This window comes from Chiloscyllium plagiosum, unplaced genomic scaffold (assembly GCF_037043375.1).
Source record: "Chiloscyllium plagiosum isolate Xiang-an unplaced genomic scaffold, Cpla_swu_hap1 HiC_scaffold_31, whole genome shotgun sequence".
In the NCBI taxonomy this organism is placed as follows: domain Eukaryota; kingdom Metazoa; phylum Chordata; class Chondrichthyes; order Orectolobiformes; family Hemiscylliidae; genus Chiloscyllium; species Chiloscyllium plagiosum.
The window spans coordinates 2,911,183-2,932,828 of NW_028270169.1; the positions used below are offsets into that span (position 1 = coordinate 2,911,183).

Genomic DNA, 21,646 nt, shown 5'->3' on the forward strand with positions numbered 1-21,646 from the left:
CCCTCTACCTTAACCGTCACAAGATCAACTCAACATTTACTGAATAATCTTTCAGGATCACAGCAATCCTTTCAGGAGTTAGAGCAATTTTCAGCATATGAGTCAAATAGCATGCACATGTACTTTTAAACTCTGCCCATGACAAACACATTGCTTCACCAGAGAACAGAGCAGCCTGGATAGCCCCAAAAAGCTCATGTTATTCAAATCTATCAGTGGGTCCAAAGGAAAACAGTCTTGTTGTGTTTGGAATCCCCTCTACAGACAGCAGGACAAAGCAACTGTTCTGGCTCTGGCACCAACACGGTAGTAACCTCCAAAAGTGATGATTTCTATTCCTTAAGCATTGATTTCAGCATTTAACTGCATGTAGTTAAAGTTTACCCATTGTGACAATTTATTGGAACATAATTCATTTTTAGCTGAATTGGGCACCAAGCAGAAATCTTCCTTTAAAAATCCTATATGCTCGCTGCCCATTTGTTTAATATGGCATCTCCAGACCAAATTCGGTTTACATTAACAAGCCTGCTATTAATAACACTTGCGATGATTTGCCTGGAAGGCACTTGCATCAGAATTTTTATGGAATGATTTTGAAATACAGCATTGTAGAAATATCTCAAGCAATCTTGCTCTTCTAGTCTTCCCAAGCAATTAGTCCTCATCTGATTGCCCCAACATTAATCTCACCCTATCCTCTGATTGTCCCAACATTAACCCCACTCCTGTCTCCCCTCTGATTACTCCAAAATGAATTCCCAACTTTCCCTGTGAACACCAATGCCAATTATTCTAGCCATCCCTACCAATCTCTTGAATGGTCAAATAACATCTTGCACCTCCCTTCCTAATCATTCCAACAATTCCAGCTTTCCAAAATTCCTCCAGTCAAAGCCAGGACTCTGGCTTCTTGGATCTCATGAGCAGCTAAGGCTCTGAGTCAGATTCTAACCGGTTCCAGCCTGGGGCTGCTGAACCCCAAGCTTTGTGCGTTTCCCACGTCCACTCCAACATCAGTCTCCCTTCTCCCAACACTGAACTGCCCCAACTCCCAAACTGGAGGCTGTGCCTTCACCAACGGGATGCAGGACCTGTCTACTCCCCAGCTGCATTTCATTTCTAAAGTGAGCCAACATGCTACAAGCCCATCCACATCTCGTTTCAGCACACCCTTCCTCTCTCGGCTCCATCAATCCTGCAGACATTCGAAGACTTAGGTCCAGGTTATCAAATTCACCCACAGCCTCACATCTGACCTAGTGACCTCTTCACATCTTGATGCTGTATTCACTCCTGGTATCCTCACATTAGTGATGTGAAGTTGCTCCATTCCCCACTACCTTAACTCACCAGCTGCTTGCTGTAACCATTGTGTTCTCACACTCTTAACTTCCTCGCTAATTCTTCCTACTTTCCAAAACCATCTCAGAATTTCTACTTGGTTTCAACCACTTGAAACTTTCCATTTTCCCCTGTTCAGTATTAACTGCTTCATGTCCTAACAGAAAAATGTTTTTCCCACAAGGGAAATACACAATCAGCGATCGTGATTGCATTCTCTCCCACCAGAAAACCTCAGCTTCCCCTTTGCTTGAACAAACACCCAGAACCTCTCCAGTTACATCTGAGACACGTTCAAAGCAGTCCAGCCGGTCAACACATACACACACTTTGGGGGTAATGCTGAATGCAGTGGTGTGGATTAAACTACAGGCAGGCTCAAGATTTACACAGTAAGCCCATCAAACACAATAAGTACAACCCCAAATAGAAAGGTTTGCCAGAGTAATTATAACAGCTACTCATGAAGAACATAGTATATTGCAGCAGACACAGCTAGGACAATACATGTGCTCAGGCTGGTCAGTGAGGGGGGTGCGAGAGGGGCAGTGCTCAGGCCGGATAGTGAGGGGGGTGGGGGGGGGGGAGAGAGGGACAGTGCTCAGGCCGGACAGTGAGGGGGGGAGAGGGGCAGTGCTCAGGCCGGACAGTGAGGGGGGGTGGAGGGGCAGTGCTCAGGCCCGGTCAGTGGGTGAGGGGGGGAGGGGCAGAGCTCAGGCCCGGTCAGTAGGTGGGGGGGAGGGGCAGTGCTCAGGCCCGGTCAGTGGGGGAGGGGAAAGAGGCAGTGCTCAGGCCCGGTCAGTGGGTGAGGGAGGGGAGGGGCAGTGTGAAAAAGCTGTTCCTCAGGTCCCTTTTAAATCTTGCCTCTTCACCTTAAACCAATGCCCTCTAGTTTTGGACTCCCCTATTCTGGGGAGAATACCTTGCCTCTTCATCATATCCAAGCCCCTCATGATTTTATAAACCTCTATAAGATCACTCCTCAGGAAAAAAATCCTCGTCTATTCAGCCTCTCCGGCTAACTCAAACCCTCCAGTCTCAGTAAATTATTGTAAATCTTTTTTGCACCCTTTCCACTTTAATAACATCCTTCCTGCAGCAGGGCGACCAGAAACACAAAGTTCTCCAAATGTGACCTCACCAATGTTTTGTACAGCTGTAACATGACATCCCAACTCTTGTACTCAATGCTGTAACCGATGAAGGCGAGCATGCCAAACACCTTCTTCACCACCCGGTCTACCTTTGATGCCAATTTCAGGGAACTATGTACCTGCGCTCCTAGGACTCTCTGTTCCACAACACTCCTCAGGGCCCTACCATTAACTGTGCACGTCCTGCTCAGGTTTGTCTTACCAAAATGCAACACCTCACATTTATTTAAATTAAACTCCAGCTTCCATTCCTAAGCCCATTAGATCAATTGATCAAGATCCTGTTGTAAACTTACACATGGTAGGTTGCTCTGAAAGGTTAGATCACATGGAATCCAGGATAAGCTTGCAAATTGGATATACAATTGGCTTGATGGTATGAAGCAGAGGGTAATAGTGGAAGGATGCTTGTCAGACTGGAGGCCTGTGACTAGTGTAGTGCTTCAGGGTTTGGTGCTGGGCCCATTACTATTTGTTATCTTTACCAATGATTTGGATGAGAATGTACAAGGCGTGATTAGTAAATTTGCTGATGACACTAAAATAGGCAGTATCTTGGACAATGAGAAAGTTTATCCAAAATTGCAGCAGGACCTTGATCAGCTGAGGAAGTGGGCCAAGAAATGGCAAATGGAGCTTAATATAGGTAAGGGGTATTGCATTTTGGAAAATCAAATCAAGGCAGGAGTTTCATGGTGAATGGGTAGGGCTTTAAAGAGCGTAGTAGAACAGAGGGACCTTGGAGTTCAGGTTCACGGTTCTCTGAAACTGGACAGGGCAGTGAAGGCAGCTTTTGGCACATTGGCCTTCATCAGTCAGGACACTGAGTGAAGAAATTAGGAAGTTGTGTTGCAGTTATAAGGGCATTGGTGAGGCTGCATTTGGAGTATTGTGTTCAGTTTTGGTCACTGATGTTACTAAGCTGGAAAGAGTGCTATAAGAAATTTACAAGGATGTTGCCAGAACTCAAGGGTCTGAGTTATAGGGGGAGGTTGGACAAGCTAGAACATTTTTCTTTAGAGCATAGGAGAATAAGGAAGGACCTTGTAGAGATGTATAACGTCATGGGAGGCATGGCTAGGGTGAATGCACTCAGTCTTTTTCTCAGGGTTGAGTAATTGTGGACTAGAGGGCATCAGTTTAAGGTTAGAGGGGAAAGAATAAAAGGGAACCTAAGGGGCAACTTCTTTACACAGAGGGTGGTACACATATGGAATGAGCTGCTAGTGGAAGTGGTTGAGGAGGGTACATTAACAACATTTAAAAGGCATTTGGACAAATACATGGATAGGAAATGATTATAAGGAAATGAGCTAAGTGCAGGGAAATGGGGTGAGTGTGGATGGACACTTTGGTCAGCATGAACCAGTTTGGGCCAAAGGGCCTGTCACCATATTATAGGCCTCTATGACTTAGGAAGTCTGCTTCACTGTCAATATCCCACCAATTTTGGTGTCATCTGTTTACTAACCATGCTTGCTACATTCTCATCCAAGTAGTTTATATCACTGACAAACAATAGTGGACCCAGGATTGATCCTTGCAGCACACTGCTGGTCACAAACCTCCAGCCTGAACAAGAACCCTCTACCACCACCCTCTGTCTCCTGCCAAACCAATATTGTATCCAATTGGCTAGATCTCCTTGGATCCCTTGTGATTTAACCTTAATAACCAATCTACCATGCGGAACCTTCTTGAAGGTCTTGCTAAAGTCCATGAAGACAATGTTTACAGCTCAATCTTCATCTATCTTCTGATTAACTCTTCAAAAAACTCTATCAAGTTTATGAGACACAATTTCCTATGCACAAAGCCATGTTGACTATCCCCATCAATCCCTGCTTTTTCAAATGCATATAAATCCTGTCTTTCAGAATCCCGTCCAACAATTTTCCCACCACTGGCATCAGGCTCACTGGTCTATAGTTCTCAGGCTTTTCCTTGCAGCCTTTCTTAAATAATGGCACCTCACCCATGGCTGTCAACTCTGCTTGGAGCCTCGCAATTTCCTTCCTTGGCATTGGCATTCACTTGGCATTAGCAATGATATGGAAAGCCTTAGACGAGTTCACACTGATGCGGGGGAAGATGGGAGATTGTTCCAATTCTTCTGTTGCCAGTGTGGTCTGGTCTGTAAGTAACAAAACCAGTTGAGGGTTTTAGCAGTGGATGAACACTGCAAAAAGTGAGGTTGGACAATGTTATAGAGGCTGCACCCAATTAGAAGTTATCAGGTCATGCTCGCCTGATTATGGGGAGACTTGGAGAGGTTCACAATTAATATAAACGGGGGTTTAAAAAAAAGACACTTTAATATCTCAATGTATATACATTAAGATGATCATTAGGTTGAGTGATATCTGGGTTGTGGTTCAGCTTTAACTATGCTCTAGGATATGTTCGTGCCAGTTGTGGGTAATCTACTGTCTAAACACAGGTAACTATATCCTTTCAGAACATAGAATCTTCTTTGAAGTTTAATTATTTCTGAAACTATTTAACGAATTCTAGTCCTCACTGTTACTGCAGCCCTTGATCACACTAATCCTGCATCAAGAAGGAACAGCATCATCTGTTGCTCAAAATGAGTACTGCAGTTCCAATAATACTGAAAGCTAGAACCAGAATCACACATGGAGGGAACTATTCAGCCTTTTTACTAGCACTTACAAAAGTGTACTATAATTAGACACACGGCATTCTCCTTCTTTATACTTCTTTTTCAAAGAGTTATTCAATTCTCTTTTCTAAATTACTACTGAATCTGCTACCAACCATGTTTCAGACATCACATTCCAGATCACTGTAATTTATTTTGTAAAAATAGGATGGATGCATTGTCCCAGTCGAACTGCTGTCCCTCTTCGTCTGTGTGTATGGTTACCAGTGATAGTTGGTCATGTCTTCTGGTGGCTAGTTGGTGCTCAAGTAGCATCCTTCCTGGGACAGGCTAAACAAAGACACACACAGGAATTCCGAGAGGCCTGGCATTCAAACTGGAAGCCCATTAACAAACATATCGATTTGGACCCCATTTACCAACCTCTCAGAAACAGAACCGGGAATGATATCACCCACCACAACAAACCAAGACACATAAATAGCAAGCGGGACAGAACACCAGTGCTTCACCAGAGGCTCACTGATGATGTTACCTAACATGGTTACAAAATGTCTGAGAACAAATCCACCAGTTCAGTAAGCAAGCTTACAACCCCATCCACAATCTGAGCTACAAATCTTCTCCAAAATCTAAAATCCACTGTAAGGGCTCTGGTGGTGCAGTGGTAGTGTCCCTACCTCTGAGCCAGCAACCCTCACTCTGGTCAAGTCCTTTCTTTTGGGAGCAGTGGGAGGCAGAGTTTGTGTGGCAGTGACTCCTGCAGGGGATCCAGGGCCACAGTTCTGTATATACCTGTGCGTAGACAGAAGAGATGCAGCAGGTCCCTGCTCCAGATCTCAGGCAGCAATGCATCAGCAAGAGCAGTCACATGTCAGAGAAGGAAACGTTGCACGGAAATGGGACCAATTTGGATGGCAAAGTATTGCCAAAAACAACCTTATAGTGAACCTGAGAAACTTTCAACTGCCAGTCCTAACAACTTCCCAATCTTGAAGCAACTATACTGCACAGGGCAACTTTAAATACAAACTACCAAACTCCAATGAGTGCTGGAGATTCAGCTTGAACCTTCTCCAGGTACTTTTGGTCACAGTGCCAAGGCAGAAACCATCCAAAGGACAGGGCAAAGTGAGACAAGGTCTATTCAACAACAGGTGAAACTTGCTGAACAAACATTACACTCAAACACAGACCTCCCCAAGTCAGTTCGCAGCCACTCTGTCCATTCCTGAAGCCAGGAAAAGGAGCCAAAAGCTGATTGCAATCTCCACATAAAACAAACAGTATGTGCCATTTCTTCAAACCAAAAGCTGCAGCCCATTTCAATGCAGTTTTTTTAACCAGAGTTCAGAAAACGGGCATTGATGTGATAACAATCAGGTATTGTTCTCAATTAGATGTGAACATGTAACTTGCTGTCTTTCTACATGTAATGCAGCTGAACTCCTCCACCAGGTTCCAGTCCGTAATTCACTCACAGGTAACTGCTATTCTATATAAAAACAACCCAAATCCTTCAATTCAATTCCAGTCTTATTCATTCCCAGCTATCTGTTATACTATTAAAAAAGCCCCACCCCATCCCAAACCCACTGATTAGATGCCAATCTGAAACTAACTGCAGAGTATCAGTTATTTTATATACAAACAACCCAAATCCCTCAAATTGAGTTCAACGTTCAACTGATTTCCATACATGCTATTCTATATATGAACCACCTCAAACCACTCAAATAGACTCCAGTCTGTAACTCACTCACAGGTATATGTCATTTGATATATAAATGATCAGATTCTAGCCTGTAACTCACTCCTAGATATCTGTATACAAATACCCAAAGCTGCCCAATTCCTCCTCATCTCAGTCTTAAATTGGTGCCCTTTATTCTGAGATTATGCCCTCTGGTCACAGTCTCTTCCATGAGGGGAAACATCATCTCAGCATTTACCTTTTCAAACCCCTTAATAACCCATATGTTTCACAGAGATTACTTCTCATTTTTCTAAACTCCAAAGAGTAGAATCTCAACCTGTTTAGCATTTGCTCATCAGAATATCCCTCCATACCACAGATCATCCAAGCAAGCCTCTCTGAACTGCCTCTAATAAAATGATATCCTTTCTTCAATAAGGGACCAAAACTGCTCTCAGTATTCCAGATGTGGTCAAACCAGCACCTTATACAGTTGCAGTAAGACTTCCTTACTCCTACAGGTGAAACCCCTTAAAACTAGGGCTAACATTTCATTAGTGTTCCTGGTTACCTGCTGCACTTTTGTGTTAGCCTTGTGTGTTTGGACACAGGTACTCACAAGTCCCTTTGTGGTGCAACTTTCTGCAGTTTATTTCCTATTTAAATAATATCCTGTTGTTTTGTTGTCTCTTCCAAAATGAACAACTTCACATTTTCCCATATTACACTCAAGTCCATATTTGATTCCTGATAAGCGAAAATGATGAAAGAAATCAATCAGTATCTATAACTTTAATATACTGAAAACACACCATACTGAAATATTCTGAGGTACTTCACAGGAAGGTAATACAACAAACTAGGGCACCAAAACCACGTAAGGAAGATATTCAGTCAGATTAAAAACAGCAACTTAAAGGAGACGACCAGTCAGAGAAGGGAAGGTAATCCAGAGTTTGAGGCACAGGCAACTGAAAATGCAGACAGACAAGCAGCAGGAATAGGTCACATGCCTCCGGAAGCCGGCTCTGCCGTTCCATAAGATCATGGCTCATCTGATTATTACCTCAGATCCATAACCCTATCTACCCCAATAACATCAACGTTCTGAAGAGTCACATCAGACTTGAAGTCTTCACTACTTCTGTCTCCACAGATGTGCCAGATCTGCTAAATTTTTCCAAAGTTTTCTGCTTTGACTCAGATTTACAGCAGCCACAGTATTTTGTTCTTGTAAATCTTTTGCAGCTTTTCGATGTCCTCATGACAACTCACTCCCTGAGCTACCTTTGTGTCCTTAGCAATTCTGTCAACCATACTCTGTGCTCTCACACATGCCATTTATATTAATTGTAAACAGTTGAAGCCCCAGCACCAATCCCTGTGATGCACCACTCATTAGGCCTTGTCAATCTTAAAAAGAGACTTTTACACTAACCTCTCTCTGTTTCCTGTTAGCCAGCCAATTTTCTGTCTGTATTACTCTGTCACATGAACTTTTTATTTTCCTTAATAACTATCAAATTTTTGGAAATCTAAATACAAAACATTCACCAATTTCCTTTCATCCACTGCACTTGTTATCTTCTCAAACAACTCCAATATATTGATTAAACATGATTTCCCTTTCGCAATACAACAATGACTCTGCCTGATTACCTTGAACTTATCCAAGTGGCCTGCTGTATCTTAGAGTCATAGTCATAGAGATGTACAGCATGGAAACAGACCCTTTGGTCCAACCCATCCATGCCGACCAGTTATCCCAACCTAATCTAGTCCCACCTGCCAGCACCCGGCCCATATCCCTCCAAACCCTTCCTATTCATATACCCATCCAAATGCCTTTTAAATGTTGCAATTGTACTTGGCTCCACCACATCCTCTGGCAGCTCATTCCACCCTCTGCGTGAAAAAGTTGCCTCTTAGGTCTCTTCTATATCTTTCCCCTCTTACCCTAAACCTATACCCTCTAGTTCTGGACTCCCCCACCCCAGGGAAAAGACCTTGTCTATTTATCCTATCCATGCCCCTCATGATTTTATAAACCTCTATAAGGTCACCCCTCAGCCTCCGACACTCCAGGGAAAAGAGTCCCAGCCTGTTCAACCTCTCCCTATAGCTCAAATCCTCCAACCCTGACAACATCCTTGTAAATCTTTTCTGAACCCTTTCAAGTTTCACAACATCTTTCCGATAGGAAGGAGACCAGAATTGCACGCAATATTCCAAAAGTGGCCTAACCAATGTCCTGTACAGCCACAACATGACCTCCCAACTCCTGTACTCAATACTCTGACCAATAAAGGAAAGCATACCAAACGCCTTCTTCACTATCCTATCTACCTGCGACTCCACTGTCAACTAGTAAATAATAGCTTCTAACATTTTCACTATGACAAAAATTAGGCTAAGTGGTCTGTGGTTACATGCTTCCTAACTCCTTCTCTGTTTCAATAAATGAGTTCTACTTGTTATCTTCCAATCTAGTGGAACCTTCCTGAATCACGGGAGTTTTGGAATTATCTCACCAGCCACTTCTTTTAAGATTCGAAGATGAAGTCTATGCACCCAGTCAGCCGACAGCCTTATGAATTTATTCAGTATTAATCACTGGCGATTGTATCTTACCTAAGTTTCTACCTCCTTTCCATTTATCAGTTTTGTTGTCACTTATCAGTGTTCATTGTATCCTCTCTAATAAAGATTGATGTAAATACTTGCTCAATTCAACAGCCAACATTTTTTTAAAGCTTCATCAATTCTCCAGGATTGACGCTCATTTTGTTAATGTCAAAAAGGGTGGCGCTGGAAAAGTACAGCAGGTCAGGCAGTATCCAAGGAGCACGAGAATAGGTATATTTCAGTGTCTAAGAAAAACTCCAGTGGATAGACCGCCATCTGTTGCTAACCAGAAAGGTTAAAAGTAGCACCAAATGTAATGTAAAAGCAATTGTGCAAAGATACCTGACAGGTTAGAAGACTGGGCAGAATCTGAAAAAGAAATACAAAGAATGACTAAACAAAATTAGTATGGTTGGAATATTGAGAGTGAAAGAGAAAGCTAGCCAGAAATATAAAAACAGTAAGGGTAACTTCTACAGATATTTTCAAAAACATAACAAAATGAGTAGGAGAAAGTGAGGACTGCAGAGGCTAGAGAGCAATGTCAAAATGTGTGGTGCTGGAGAAAGTATATTCCTGTCAGGGTGAAAGGGAAGGCTGGTAAGTGTAGGGAATGCTGGATGACTAAAGAAATTGAGGGTTTGGTTAAGAAAAAGAAGGAAGCATATATAGGGTATAGACAGGATAGATCGAGTGAATCCTCAGAAGAATATAAAGGCAGTAGGAGTATACTTAAGAGGGAAATCAGAAGGGCAAAAAAGGAGACATGAAATAGCTTTGGCAAATAGAATTAAGGAGAATCCAAAAGGTTTCAATACATCAAGGACAAAAGGATAACTAGGGAGAGAATAGGGCCTCTCAAAGATCAGCAAGGCGGTCTTTGCGTGGAGTCACAGAAAATGGGGGAGATTCTAAATGAGTATTTTGCATCAGTATTTACTGTGGAAAAGGATATGGAAGATATAGACTGTAGGGAAATAGATGGTGACATCTTGAAAAATGTCCATATTACAGGGGAGGAAGTGCTGGATGTCTTAAAACGCATAAAGGTGGATAAATCCCCAGGACCTGATCAGGTGTACCCTAGAACTCTATGGGAAGCTAGGGAAGTGATTGCTGGGCCTCTTGCTGAGATATTTGTATCATCGATAGTCACAGGTGAGATGCCGAAAGACTGGAGGTTAGGTAACATGGTGCCACTGTTTAAGAAATGCAGTCAGGCCAAGCCAGGGAACTATAGACCAGTGAGCCTGACGTCGGTGGGCAAGATGTTGGAGAGAATCCTGAGGGACAGGATGTACATGTATTTGGAAAGGCAAGGACTGATTAGGGATAGTCAACATGGCTTTGTGTGTGGGAAATCATGTCTCACAAACTTGATTGAGTTTTTTGAAGAAGTACCAAAGAGGATTGATAAGGGCAGAGCAGCAGATGTGATCTATATGGACTTCAGTAAGACGTTCGACAAGGTTCCCCATGGGAGACTGGTTAGCAAGGTTAGATCTCACGAATAAAGGGAGAACTAGCCATTTGGATACAGAACTGGATCTAAGTTAGCAGACAGAGGGTGGTGATGAAGGGTTATTTTTCAGACTGGAGGCCTGTGACCAGTGGAGTGCCACAAGGATCGGTGCTGGGCACTCTACTTTTTATCATTTCATTTACGTAAATGATTTGGATGCGAGCAGAAGAGGTCTAGAAAGAACCAGTGACAACAGTCACAGTCAGCCAGGAGAAGAGAAGCTCCACGTTTAGGGTAAGCAATGCCACTACATGATGCACCAAGGCAACAATACGTCACTGGACAAACTAGCTCAACACTGCAGCTGTATACTGTACATTAATACAGGTACAGCATTTAAGGTCAGAAAGGCTTCCATTATAAAAGCTTCTGCTAAGTCTCAGCAGCAATTCATAAATAAGTTTCAAGAGATGAATGAGTGGAAGAATTCTGTTCAGTCTAGATGCTCCATTTGCCCAGAGACAGTCAAGAGCTTACAATAAGTTAGTGGCACACCACAGTGCATCCGCAGTACGAGTGAGCGAATGATCACACATCGCGGGGCGCCTGCAGTACGAGTGAGTGAATGATCACACATCGCGGGGCGCCTGCAGTACGAGTGAGAGAATGATCACACATCGCAGGGCGCCTGCAGTACACGTAAGTAACTGACCATACACCGCAGCGGTATACAATAGAAGCGAACAATCACTTACCGCAGTACGCCTGCAGTTCAAATGAATGACCAATCACACAGTGCAGCAGGGCTGAAACATTGTGCAACATCCAGAAATAGACAGACTGTTAGTTGCCTCTCAAATGAGTAGCAAGCATCTTCTCAATCTGACAACCGCAGCAACATTTCCTCACCAAAAATAAACAGAACATGGCACAGTTTGTGAGAATATAAACTCAGATGTCCAAAAAAGAATCAAGATGCAGACGTCCAGTCTCACCTCATTCACCTCCTCTCACATAAGAGCAAGGGGTTACAAACCTAATGGAATACAATCCAGTGTGGCACTGTTAGGGATTTGCTGAAAGTCTTTTGGTCATTCTTAAAACTGCTCTTAAGCTCAGAGCCCAATGCACAGATTTTGCCTAGCTGAAAGAAAAACAGAAATTGCTAAAGAAAATCAGCAGGTCTGGCAGTGCCTGTGGAGAGAAAGCAGACTCAACGTTTTGGGTCTAGTGACCCTTTATCATGCCTAGCCTTCTTTAAATGGCTCTGATGAGGTACACTTCCATAGCACACAGCACCACTCCCAGCCATTAACGGTCAAACATTACACAAGCCTCTTAACTAAGCTAAATAAACAGTGGAAGCAAGAAATCAAAATGGAAAGATATGATCCATCAAAGAGCACAGATAAGGTAAGACATGAAAACAATATTGGGTATATGAAGATGAAACAATCATCAGAAAACTGAGGATGGTAGAAGCAGATGGAAAGAAAAGAAACTTAGGAATACACCAATCATGATGAGAGGTTACAAAGATAAAGAAAAACTAAAGACTCTCAACCTCAATGCATTTATAATAAAATAAAGAAATTGATAGCACACATTGGAAATAAATATGATCTGAAAGTCATTAGAGAGATGTGGCTGCAGTATGATGAGAACTGGGTCCTGAATAATGAAAGATGAATAGGAAGCTAGATAGAAGTGGTGTAATAGCATTGTTAATCAAGAATGGTATTTATGCAATAGTTAGTGTGACTTTGGTTCATGAGAGCAGAATGTAGAGTTGGTTTGAGTGAAGATAAGGATTAGTATGGGGAAGAAATCATTAGTGGGCATGGTCTACAGTCTCTAACTAAAATGTGAGATAAAATATACAGGAAGAAATATTGGGTATTTAAGATAAAGGGACAGCAACAATCAGGAGGGACTTTAATCTACATATATATTGAAAAAATCAAACTGGAAGTAGGAACTTGGAATAGCGGCTCCTGGAATGCTTTCAAGGTGGTTTCATACAGCAGGAAACACCAGAAGAGCAGGTTTTATTAGACATGGCAACGTGTACTATGACAGGATTAAGTAATGATATCAGAGGAAAGACAGGCCTGGGTAACAGCGATCACAATATGACTGAAAATTACACCCAGTTTGAATGGGAGAAGATCAGGTCAAAGACCTGTATTTAAATCGAAATAAGGGTATGAAAGCTTAGCCAGCTGAAGTAAACTGGCATATTAGGCTAGGAGAGAGATTAATAGAGACAGCAAAAGAAACCTTTGCAGGGAATATTTCAGAATTAGCGCATTAGGGAGATTTCAACATCCATGGTTAATGCATCAAATGTAAGGAAAGAGCAGGAAAATGCAGATAGGTGAGTGACAGGTAGATGATTGGTCAGAATATGAAGAACAGCAGAACTACATGAGAGGAAGCCAGTTAGTAATGTAAAAATGGATAGCAAGTACCAACAGATATTTAAAAAGCAGTATAGTGCGAAAAGTGAACCTGGGTCTTCCAAGAAGTTCATTGTAGATAATAAAAGAAATAGTGGATGAAATAAACAAATATTTTGCTTCTACCTTCACTATCAAGGATACAAAAACCATTCCAGTGTTTGCAGCAAATCAGGAGGCGGAAGGGAGCGAGAAACTAGATAAGCTCAAAGGTAGAAGACAGAAGATGGTGGTGGGGGGTTGTTTTTCAGAATGGAGGCCTGTGACCAGTGGAGTGCCACAAGGATCGATGCTGAGTCCTCTACTTTTTGTCATTTATATAAATGATTTGGATGTGAGCATAAGAGATACAGTTAGTAAGTTTGCAGATGACACCAAAATTAAAGGTGTAGTGGACAGTGAAGAGGGTTACCTCAGATTACAACAGGATTTTGACGAGATGGGCCAATGGGCTGAGAAATGGAAGATGGAGCTTAATTCAGATAAATGCGAGGTGCTGCATTTTGGGAAAGCAAATCTTAGCAGGACTTATACACTTAATGGAAAGGTCCTAGGGAGTGTTGCTGAACAAAGAGACCTTGGAGTGTAGGTTCATAGCTCATTGAAAGTGGAGTCGCAGGTAGATAGGATAGTGAAGGCGGCATTTGGTATGCTTTCCTTTATTGGTCAGAGTATTGAGTACAGGAGTTGGGAAGTCATGTTGCGGCTGTACAGGACATTGGTTAGGCCACTGTTGGAATATTGCGTGCAATTCTGGTCTCCTTCCAATCAGAAAGATGTTATGAAACGTGAAAGGGTTCAGAAAAGATTTACAAGGATGTTGCCAGGGTTGGAGGATCTAAGCTATAGGGAGAGGCTGAACAGGCTGGGGCCGTCTTCCCTGGAGCGTCGGAGGCTGAGAGGTGACCTTATAAAGGTTTACAAAATTATGAGGGGCATGGATAGGACAAATAGACAAAGTCTTTTCCCTGGGGTCGGGGAGTCCAGAACTAGAGGGCATAGGTTTAGGGTGAGAGGGGAAAGATATAAAAAAGACCTAAGGGGCAACTTTTTCACGCAGAGGGTGGTACGTATATGGAATGAGCTGCCAGAGGATGTGGTGGAGGCTGGTACAATTGCAACATTTAAGAGGCATTTGCTTGGGTATATGAATAGGAAGGGTTTGGAGGGATATGGACCGGGTGCGGGCAGGTGGGACTAGATTGGGTTGGGATATCTGGTCGGCATGGACGGGTTGGACCGAAGGGTCTGTTTCTATGCTGTACATCTCTATGACTCTAAGAGGCACTGAACAAATTGCGGGTAGACAAGTCGCTGGCTCTTGACGGAGAGTCTTATTACAGAAGTCACCAATGAGCCAGCTGATGCCTAGGCTTTAAATCTTCCAAAATTCCTCCGACTCTGGAAAGGTTCTATCAGGCTGGAAAGTAGCAAGCATTACCACTCTGTTCAAGGAGGGCAGGAGACAGAAAACAGAATCATTAGGCCAGTTAGGTTGACCATTATTGTAGGGTAGGTGTTAAAATCGATCATTAAAAAGATTATAGCTGTGCTTTTAGAAGATCTCAACAAGGCTTTGGCAAAGAGAAATTATATTAACAATTTACTGGGGTTCTCTGAAGGAGGAACATTTGCTGCGGACAAAAGAGAGCATGTCAACATGTTGCACTTGGATTTCCAGAAGGCAATTGATGAGGTGCCACAAACGTTATTACAGAAAATAATAGCTCTAGAATATCGGGTAACATAATGGTACAGATTGAAAATTCATTGCCTTGTAGAAAATAGAGTATGAGCACTGATGGGCCTTAGTCTGATTAGCACACAATACTCCAGGCAAGTCTGTAAGACTGTAAGAAACAGGAACAGGAGTAGGCCACTTGGCCACTCGAGCCTGCTCAGCTATTCAATAGAAGCATGGCTGAGCAGACGTTCCCAACATCCACTTTCCTGCCCTTTCCCAGTAACCTTTCATTGCCCAAATGATCAAGAATCTATGTATCTCAGCCTTAAATATACACAAGGGTTCAGCTCCCTACAGCTCTGTGCAGCAAGGAGTTCCAAAGGCACACAACCCTCTGAGAGAAGACATTCCTCCCCATCTCAGTCTTAAACTGGCATCCTTTAATCTGAGACAACACCCTCTGATCCTAGACTCTCCCATAAGGAGAGACATACTCTCAGTATTTAGCCTGTCAAGTCCTTTAAGAATTCTAAACATTCCAATGAGATCACCTCATTCTTCTGAACTCTACTACATCGAAATGTAAGAATAAAAAGGCCAGTAACAGACAGGATTTTTAATGATCCAAATATTAACTGAAAATTTGAGTGTACAATGTAGGAGGGAGCAAAATTCTTAAATTGCATCCAAGAAACCCTTTTTTAAACCAGCAGATACAAAGTCCACCAAGGGGCTATCATAAGGCCAGAAGTGGAGATGGTTGCTGACGATTGCACAATGCTCAGCAACATTTGTGAGTCCTCAGATATTGAAGCAGTCCATATTCAAATGAACAATATCCAGGCTTGGGCTGACAAGTGACAAGTAACTTTCACGACACACAAATGCCGGATAATTACCATCACCAGTAAGGAATATGCTAATCACTGCCTTTTATTCAAAAGGTGTCACCACTATCAAAATCCTGGGGGTTACCATTGACCAGAAACTGAACTGATCTCACCATATTCATTCAGTGGCTACAAGAACAGGTCAATTAACTGATTTAACTGCCTTAAAAATCTGCAGGCCCAGATAAAATGCATTCAGGCTGTTCAGAGGAGTAAGGGGCAGCTATCAGAGGCCTGACAGCAAATTTCAAATCATCTCTGGTCACAGGTGAGGTGCCATTATTAAAAAAAAGGTAATTATTGGCCAGTGTGCTAAACTTTGAAGGTGCGGAAGTTATTAGAAAGAATCGAAGAACAGAGTGTCATGGATTAATCAAGAATAGTCAGCTGGAAATGTTAAAGGAAGGTCATGTTTGACAAACTTGACCAGTTTTTTTTAAGGTTACCAAGAGTATAAATGAGTGTCAAAATCATTTTGTATGGTCTACATGAACTTTATCAAGGCTCTTAATAAGGTCCCGCATGGCAGACTGATCAAGAAATTAACAGCCCATGGAATCCAAGGCAAAGTAGCATGTTGGATCCAAAACTGGCTGAGAGGCAGGAAGCAGATGTTGATGGTAGGATGTTCTGAAGTCTATACCCAGTTCTGGATGCCATAAGCCATTAGCCTGGCAGTGACTATTTGACTGGCTCCTGGATAGCTTATGAGTGTGTATGACACTGATGAAAGCCTTCAGACTGCTGCAAGGGGCGGATGTTGTAAAATCGTTAAAACTTGAAGGAAGTTACTTTCTTTTCTCCCATCAGCAATGGTTTTTAAGCAGTAACTAAAAGACTTTGAAGCTAGTGTACCAATTGCCTGAGCAATTCTCAATTCATCTGTGAAGAAATGAAAAAAATCCAGAGAAGAGAGTTTGATGAACAGAAAATCCCATCACGCAAAAGAATCATCTAAATGAATTCTATGGACTGGTCCACTGAATTGCTTTGCCATTTTTTTTTAAACATTCTTTCCATAAAGAATCTATCTGTCTTGTAGGAAAAGCATATATGTCAATAGTTCAGTTATTTATGTGGTTTGAATCTGCTTAGTTGTAATAAATTGTTGTTCTTATCAAGGGCAGAAACCTAGTCAGTATATTCTGTTAGCTTGGGTCTGACAGATAAAACAGCGTACTTTGATTAATTGCTTAACCTCTGTGACAACTCCAAGAATAGTGCGGTTTGATTTCGAACACACTACCCAAGTGAGGTGTGACATCAGTATCATTCACCACTCCTCACATACTGAAGTATGTCCATGCCTATATACTGCAAGACCAGATAACACTGTGACCACGAAACATTCATAGCCACAGTGGGCATCACTATCATGACAGCAGCATTTTCTCCACAGTAAGAATACATTTTGCTGTGTAAAACCTACAAGATACAACACAACAGCTCACCAGCCTCACTCAGTAGCAACTCCCAAACCCATGACCTCTTCTCATGACATATCATGACACCACTATCGCCGTGTTCGCCTCCAAGTGAACCCAGCCAACTTGAAACTATATTGTCTTCACTGTCACTGGCTGCGAGATATTTGTGTTGCTCCAATTTTGTAACACTAAACAGAATATACCATTTAAATGACATTTTCTAATGGTACTGGTGTGAACTGAACCTTTTATATTATTAACTAAAATAGATAATTGAATAACTGAAGGCAAAGTACAACATTCTGTTGATCAGGCTTGAAATCAAAATGTTTCGTATGTTTTTGATTTATTGTGAGAAGCAGGTACGTCAGCCTGAAGTGCAGGAAATAAAATAAAAATTTACATGGACAAAATGTTTCAATATGTAGCAAGCCTACATGCCAGGCATGGACTCTGTTTTTATTAAGATTTGGTTTTAATATTTAGCTTCATTTGAAGTTTGCTGCTCTTTCGTCAGAGCAGTGGGAAAGGTGGAAATTCTTCAGCAGAGGGGAAGCAAACAGTATTGAATGGCTGCTGTTACATGCATGACGCAATCAGAACAATTGTTTTTAATCAAGAGTCAATTATGTAGTTTGTACATGGTTACAGCTATAGCTGTTGCACACCTTATCAAGATGGTGGGAAATAACATCATAAGAACATAAAGTATAGCAGCACAATTAGGTCATTTGGCCAATCAATGATCTGGATCAGATGGGCCAATGAGCCAAAGAGTGGCAGATGGAGTTTAATTTCAATAAATGTGAGGTGCTGCATTTTGGAAAGGCAAATCAGGGCAGGAATGGAAAGGTCCTGAGGAGTGTTGCTGAACAAAGAGACCTTGGAGTGCAGGTTCATAGTTCCTTGAAAGTGGAGTCGCAGAAAGATAAGATAGGGAAGGTGGCATTCAGTGTGCTTGCCTTTATTGGTCAGAGTATTGAGTACAGGAGTTGGGAGGTCATGTTGTGGCTGTACAGGACATTGGTTAGGCCACTGTTGGAATATTGCGTGGAATTCTGGTCTGCTTCCTATCGAAAGGACGTTGTGAAATTTGAAAGGGCTCAGAAAAGATTTACAAGGATTTTGCCAGGGTTGGAGGGTTTGAGCTATCGGGAGAGGCTGAATAGGCTAAGGCTGTTTTCCCTGGAGATCGGAGGCTGAGGGTTGACCTTATAGAGGTTTACAAAATCCTAAGGGGCATGGATAGGGTAAATATACCAGGTCTTTTCCCTGGGTTGCAGGATTCCAGATCTAGAGAGCATAGGTTGAGAGTGAGAGGGGAATGATTTAAAAGGAATCTAAGGGGCAACAGTTTTACGCTTCCTGAGCAAGTTGTGAAGGCTGATACAATTACAACAGTTAAAAAGCATCTGGATGGGCATATGAATAGGAAAGGTTTAGAGGGTTATGTGGCAAGTGCTGGCAAATGGGACTAGTTTAATTTAGGATATCTGGTCGGCATGGACGAGTTGGAGCATAAAGTCTGTTTCCGTGCCATATGTCACTATGGCTCGAGAAGTCTGCTCCACCATTCAATCCTGGTTGATTGAGTTGTCACAACCCCATTGTCCTGCCTTCTCCCCTTGATTCCCTTACTAAAAAAACCTGTCTTAAAAAGACTTTGCCTCCACAGCCCTCTGCAGCAATGAGTCCCACTGATTCGCCACCCTCAGAGAAGAAGAAATTCCTCCTCATCTCCGTTCTAAAGGGTCCTTCACTCTGAGGCTGTGCCCTTGGGTCCTAGACTCCTAAAAGGAAGATTTACTGTGTACTGATTTCTAGAAAGAAATAAATAGATTGGGCTTTTACTCTCTTACTTTTAGAAGAATGAGAAGTCATCTCATTAAAACATCCAAGCCTGTGAAGGGAATAGACAGGATAGATACGGAGAGGTTGCCTCCCATGTCTGGGGAATCTACACAAAGGGCATAATAAGAGGGTGATCGTTTAAGTCAGATGTGAGGAGGAATTTCTTAAATCAAAGCATTTCAAATCTTTGGGAATGCTCTGCCCCAGAGAAAGATGCCTCTCTACACCATCCTTCAGCAAATAATCTAACCAGCTCAGCCTTAAATACATTCATTTCAAAAGCTGCAAGGTTTCCCTGTGCTCATGTTTCTTATGATATTTGCTACACAGGCCAGTCAGAAGAAGTAATGGAGCACTTTGACCTCAAAAGATCCTGTTATAGCTAGGGAGGTAAAATTGGGAAGTAAAGTAAATCCAAAAAAGAATGGGCTCAAGATCCTCTCTGACAGTGGAGCATATAGTGAGAGACCCAAAGTACACTCAACATGGAATCCAAAGGACAAATAACAATCTCAGTCTAAATTATAATTATGAAATGGTATCTTATCCAAATCCATTTAGTTCCCTGAGCTACCACACTCTTTGGTTTGGTAGTCACTGGTTAGTTTCTAGTTAAGTACATAACGATATCCATTGCTCAGTGGTGACCACATCAATGTACTTACATCACTGGGAGAGAGATTTCCAAGATCCTCATCCTGCTCTGATGTTCCATCCTCTCTGCCCGATTCAGTTCCCAGAGAGGAGTGAGGGTGAGTGGCATGGATCCAAACCTCCACCCGGCTGGTGTCTTCTCCAACCTGCCGGAATGTCTGCTTCCTGCCTTTGCCTCGGAGGCCTGGGCTGAGTTCAGATTCTTGCTGTCTCTTTAACTCAGCCTGTTCAGCCTGGAATAGAAAAACAAATACCTCCTGAAGCTCCATGCGTACTCAATAGGATGACACACATTGGTGAAATCATGAAAAATATGTAGTTTTAGAGCAACTTTCACAAGTTCTGGCCACCCCAAAGTAATTCACAGACAATGAAGTTCAGTTGAAGCACGGTTGGTGAGTTATACATAAAGAGCAACAAAAGATACAGGCATTGTAAAGGGCAGTAACATACAAGTGTTCTAGATTGTGCTCAGGAGAATTTCCTTCAACACTCTGTCCAGTTGAATAAGAGGGCAGACATACCTAGAGCTAGTTGTTGGGAGGGATATGGGCCACGTAAATCAACTGACAGTCGGGAAACATTTAGGGAACAGTGATCATTGTAACATAAGGTTTAGAATGACAGTGGCAAATTACATCAGTCAATCCAGACTAAGAACAAAAGGAACTGGCAGAGAATAGACCTCAATGGGATAATAACAGAGCTGGGTTCAATAAACTGGAACCAAAGGCTGGTGGGAAAAACAGTAGTTTAACAATGGGCTACTTGCAAAGAGATGATTTCAGCATAGAGAAAGAATATTCCTTCAAAAGAGAAAGGCAGGCCTGTTCCTGTGCTGTACTGTTCTTTGTTCAAACAAATTCAGAGCTTCCTGAATGACTAAGGAGATAGAAACTAAATTAAAGAAAAGGTGTGCTTATGACAGATGCGGGATAATAAATGTAATTGAGAACCAAGCTGAATATAGAAAGTTCAGAAAGGTGGTGAAAAAACACGAACAAGAAACAAAGAGAGACTATGAAAAGAGACTGGCAACTACTATAAAAGGAAATCCTAAAGTCTTCTGCAGCAAAACATCTGCAAAACAGTGGTAAGAGGAGGAATACGATCAATTAGGAACCAAAATGGAGATTGACATTTAGAGGCAAGAGGCATGACCAATCAGTTACATGAACATTTTGCATCTGTCTTTACCTATTCAGCAGATATTGTTCGGGCTTTGGTGACGGGAGGAAAATTATTTAAAATTGATGAGGTGGTTGTAGTGCATAGGTTGCTGATTCTTAAAATTATTAAAGCTCCAAGTTCAAGGATACTGCAGGTTGAGAGCGTGAAAACCACAGAATCACTGTCAGTTATCTTTCGGTCTTCCTTGGATTCACCAGTAGTTTTGGAGGATTACAAAATTACAAACATTACAACCCATTTTTCAACAAAGGCATTAAAATCCACCAAGCAATTACAGACCAACGAGTTTAACTTGGGGAAACTTTTTGCAACAATCATTCCGAATAGAACAAGTTGGATTGATTCTGAAGAGTCAGCATGGATTTACCTGGGGAAAATCATGACTGATTTTTTGGAGCATGTTCAAAGTTGTAAAATAGAGGAATGATGAGGAGAAGGCTGTTTCCATGGAGTATACGGCTTACCAAAAAGTGCACAACAAGACTTAGGAGGAAAGTTACAGGTCAATGAAACGGACAATAACAAAGTCAATACAAAAATTGGCTGCATGATATGAAACCCAGAGTAATGATCAATTAATTTTTTT

At 42.1% G+C, this 21,646-nt stretch overlaps 1 protein-coding gene across 1 annotated transcript in view; it reads right to left on the reverse strand.

Annotated features, from left to right (window-relative positions):
- The window catches only part of smg6 (SMG6 nonsense mediated mRNA decay factor), a 488,459-nt gene that overhangs the window by 435,637 nt on the left and 31,176 nt on the right, over window positions 1–21,646 (reverse strand). The window contains exon 7 of the mRNA XM_087977135.1: window positions 19,881–20,102. Coding sequence (XP_087833261.1) covers window positions 19,881–20,102 — 222 coding nt within the window. The remainder of the gene's footprint in view (window positions 1–19,880; window positions 20,103–21,646) is intronic.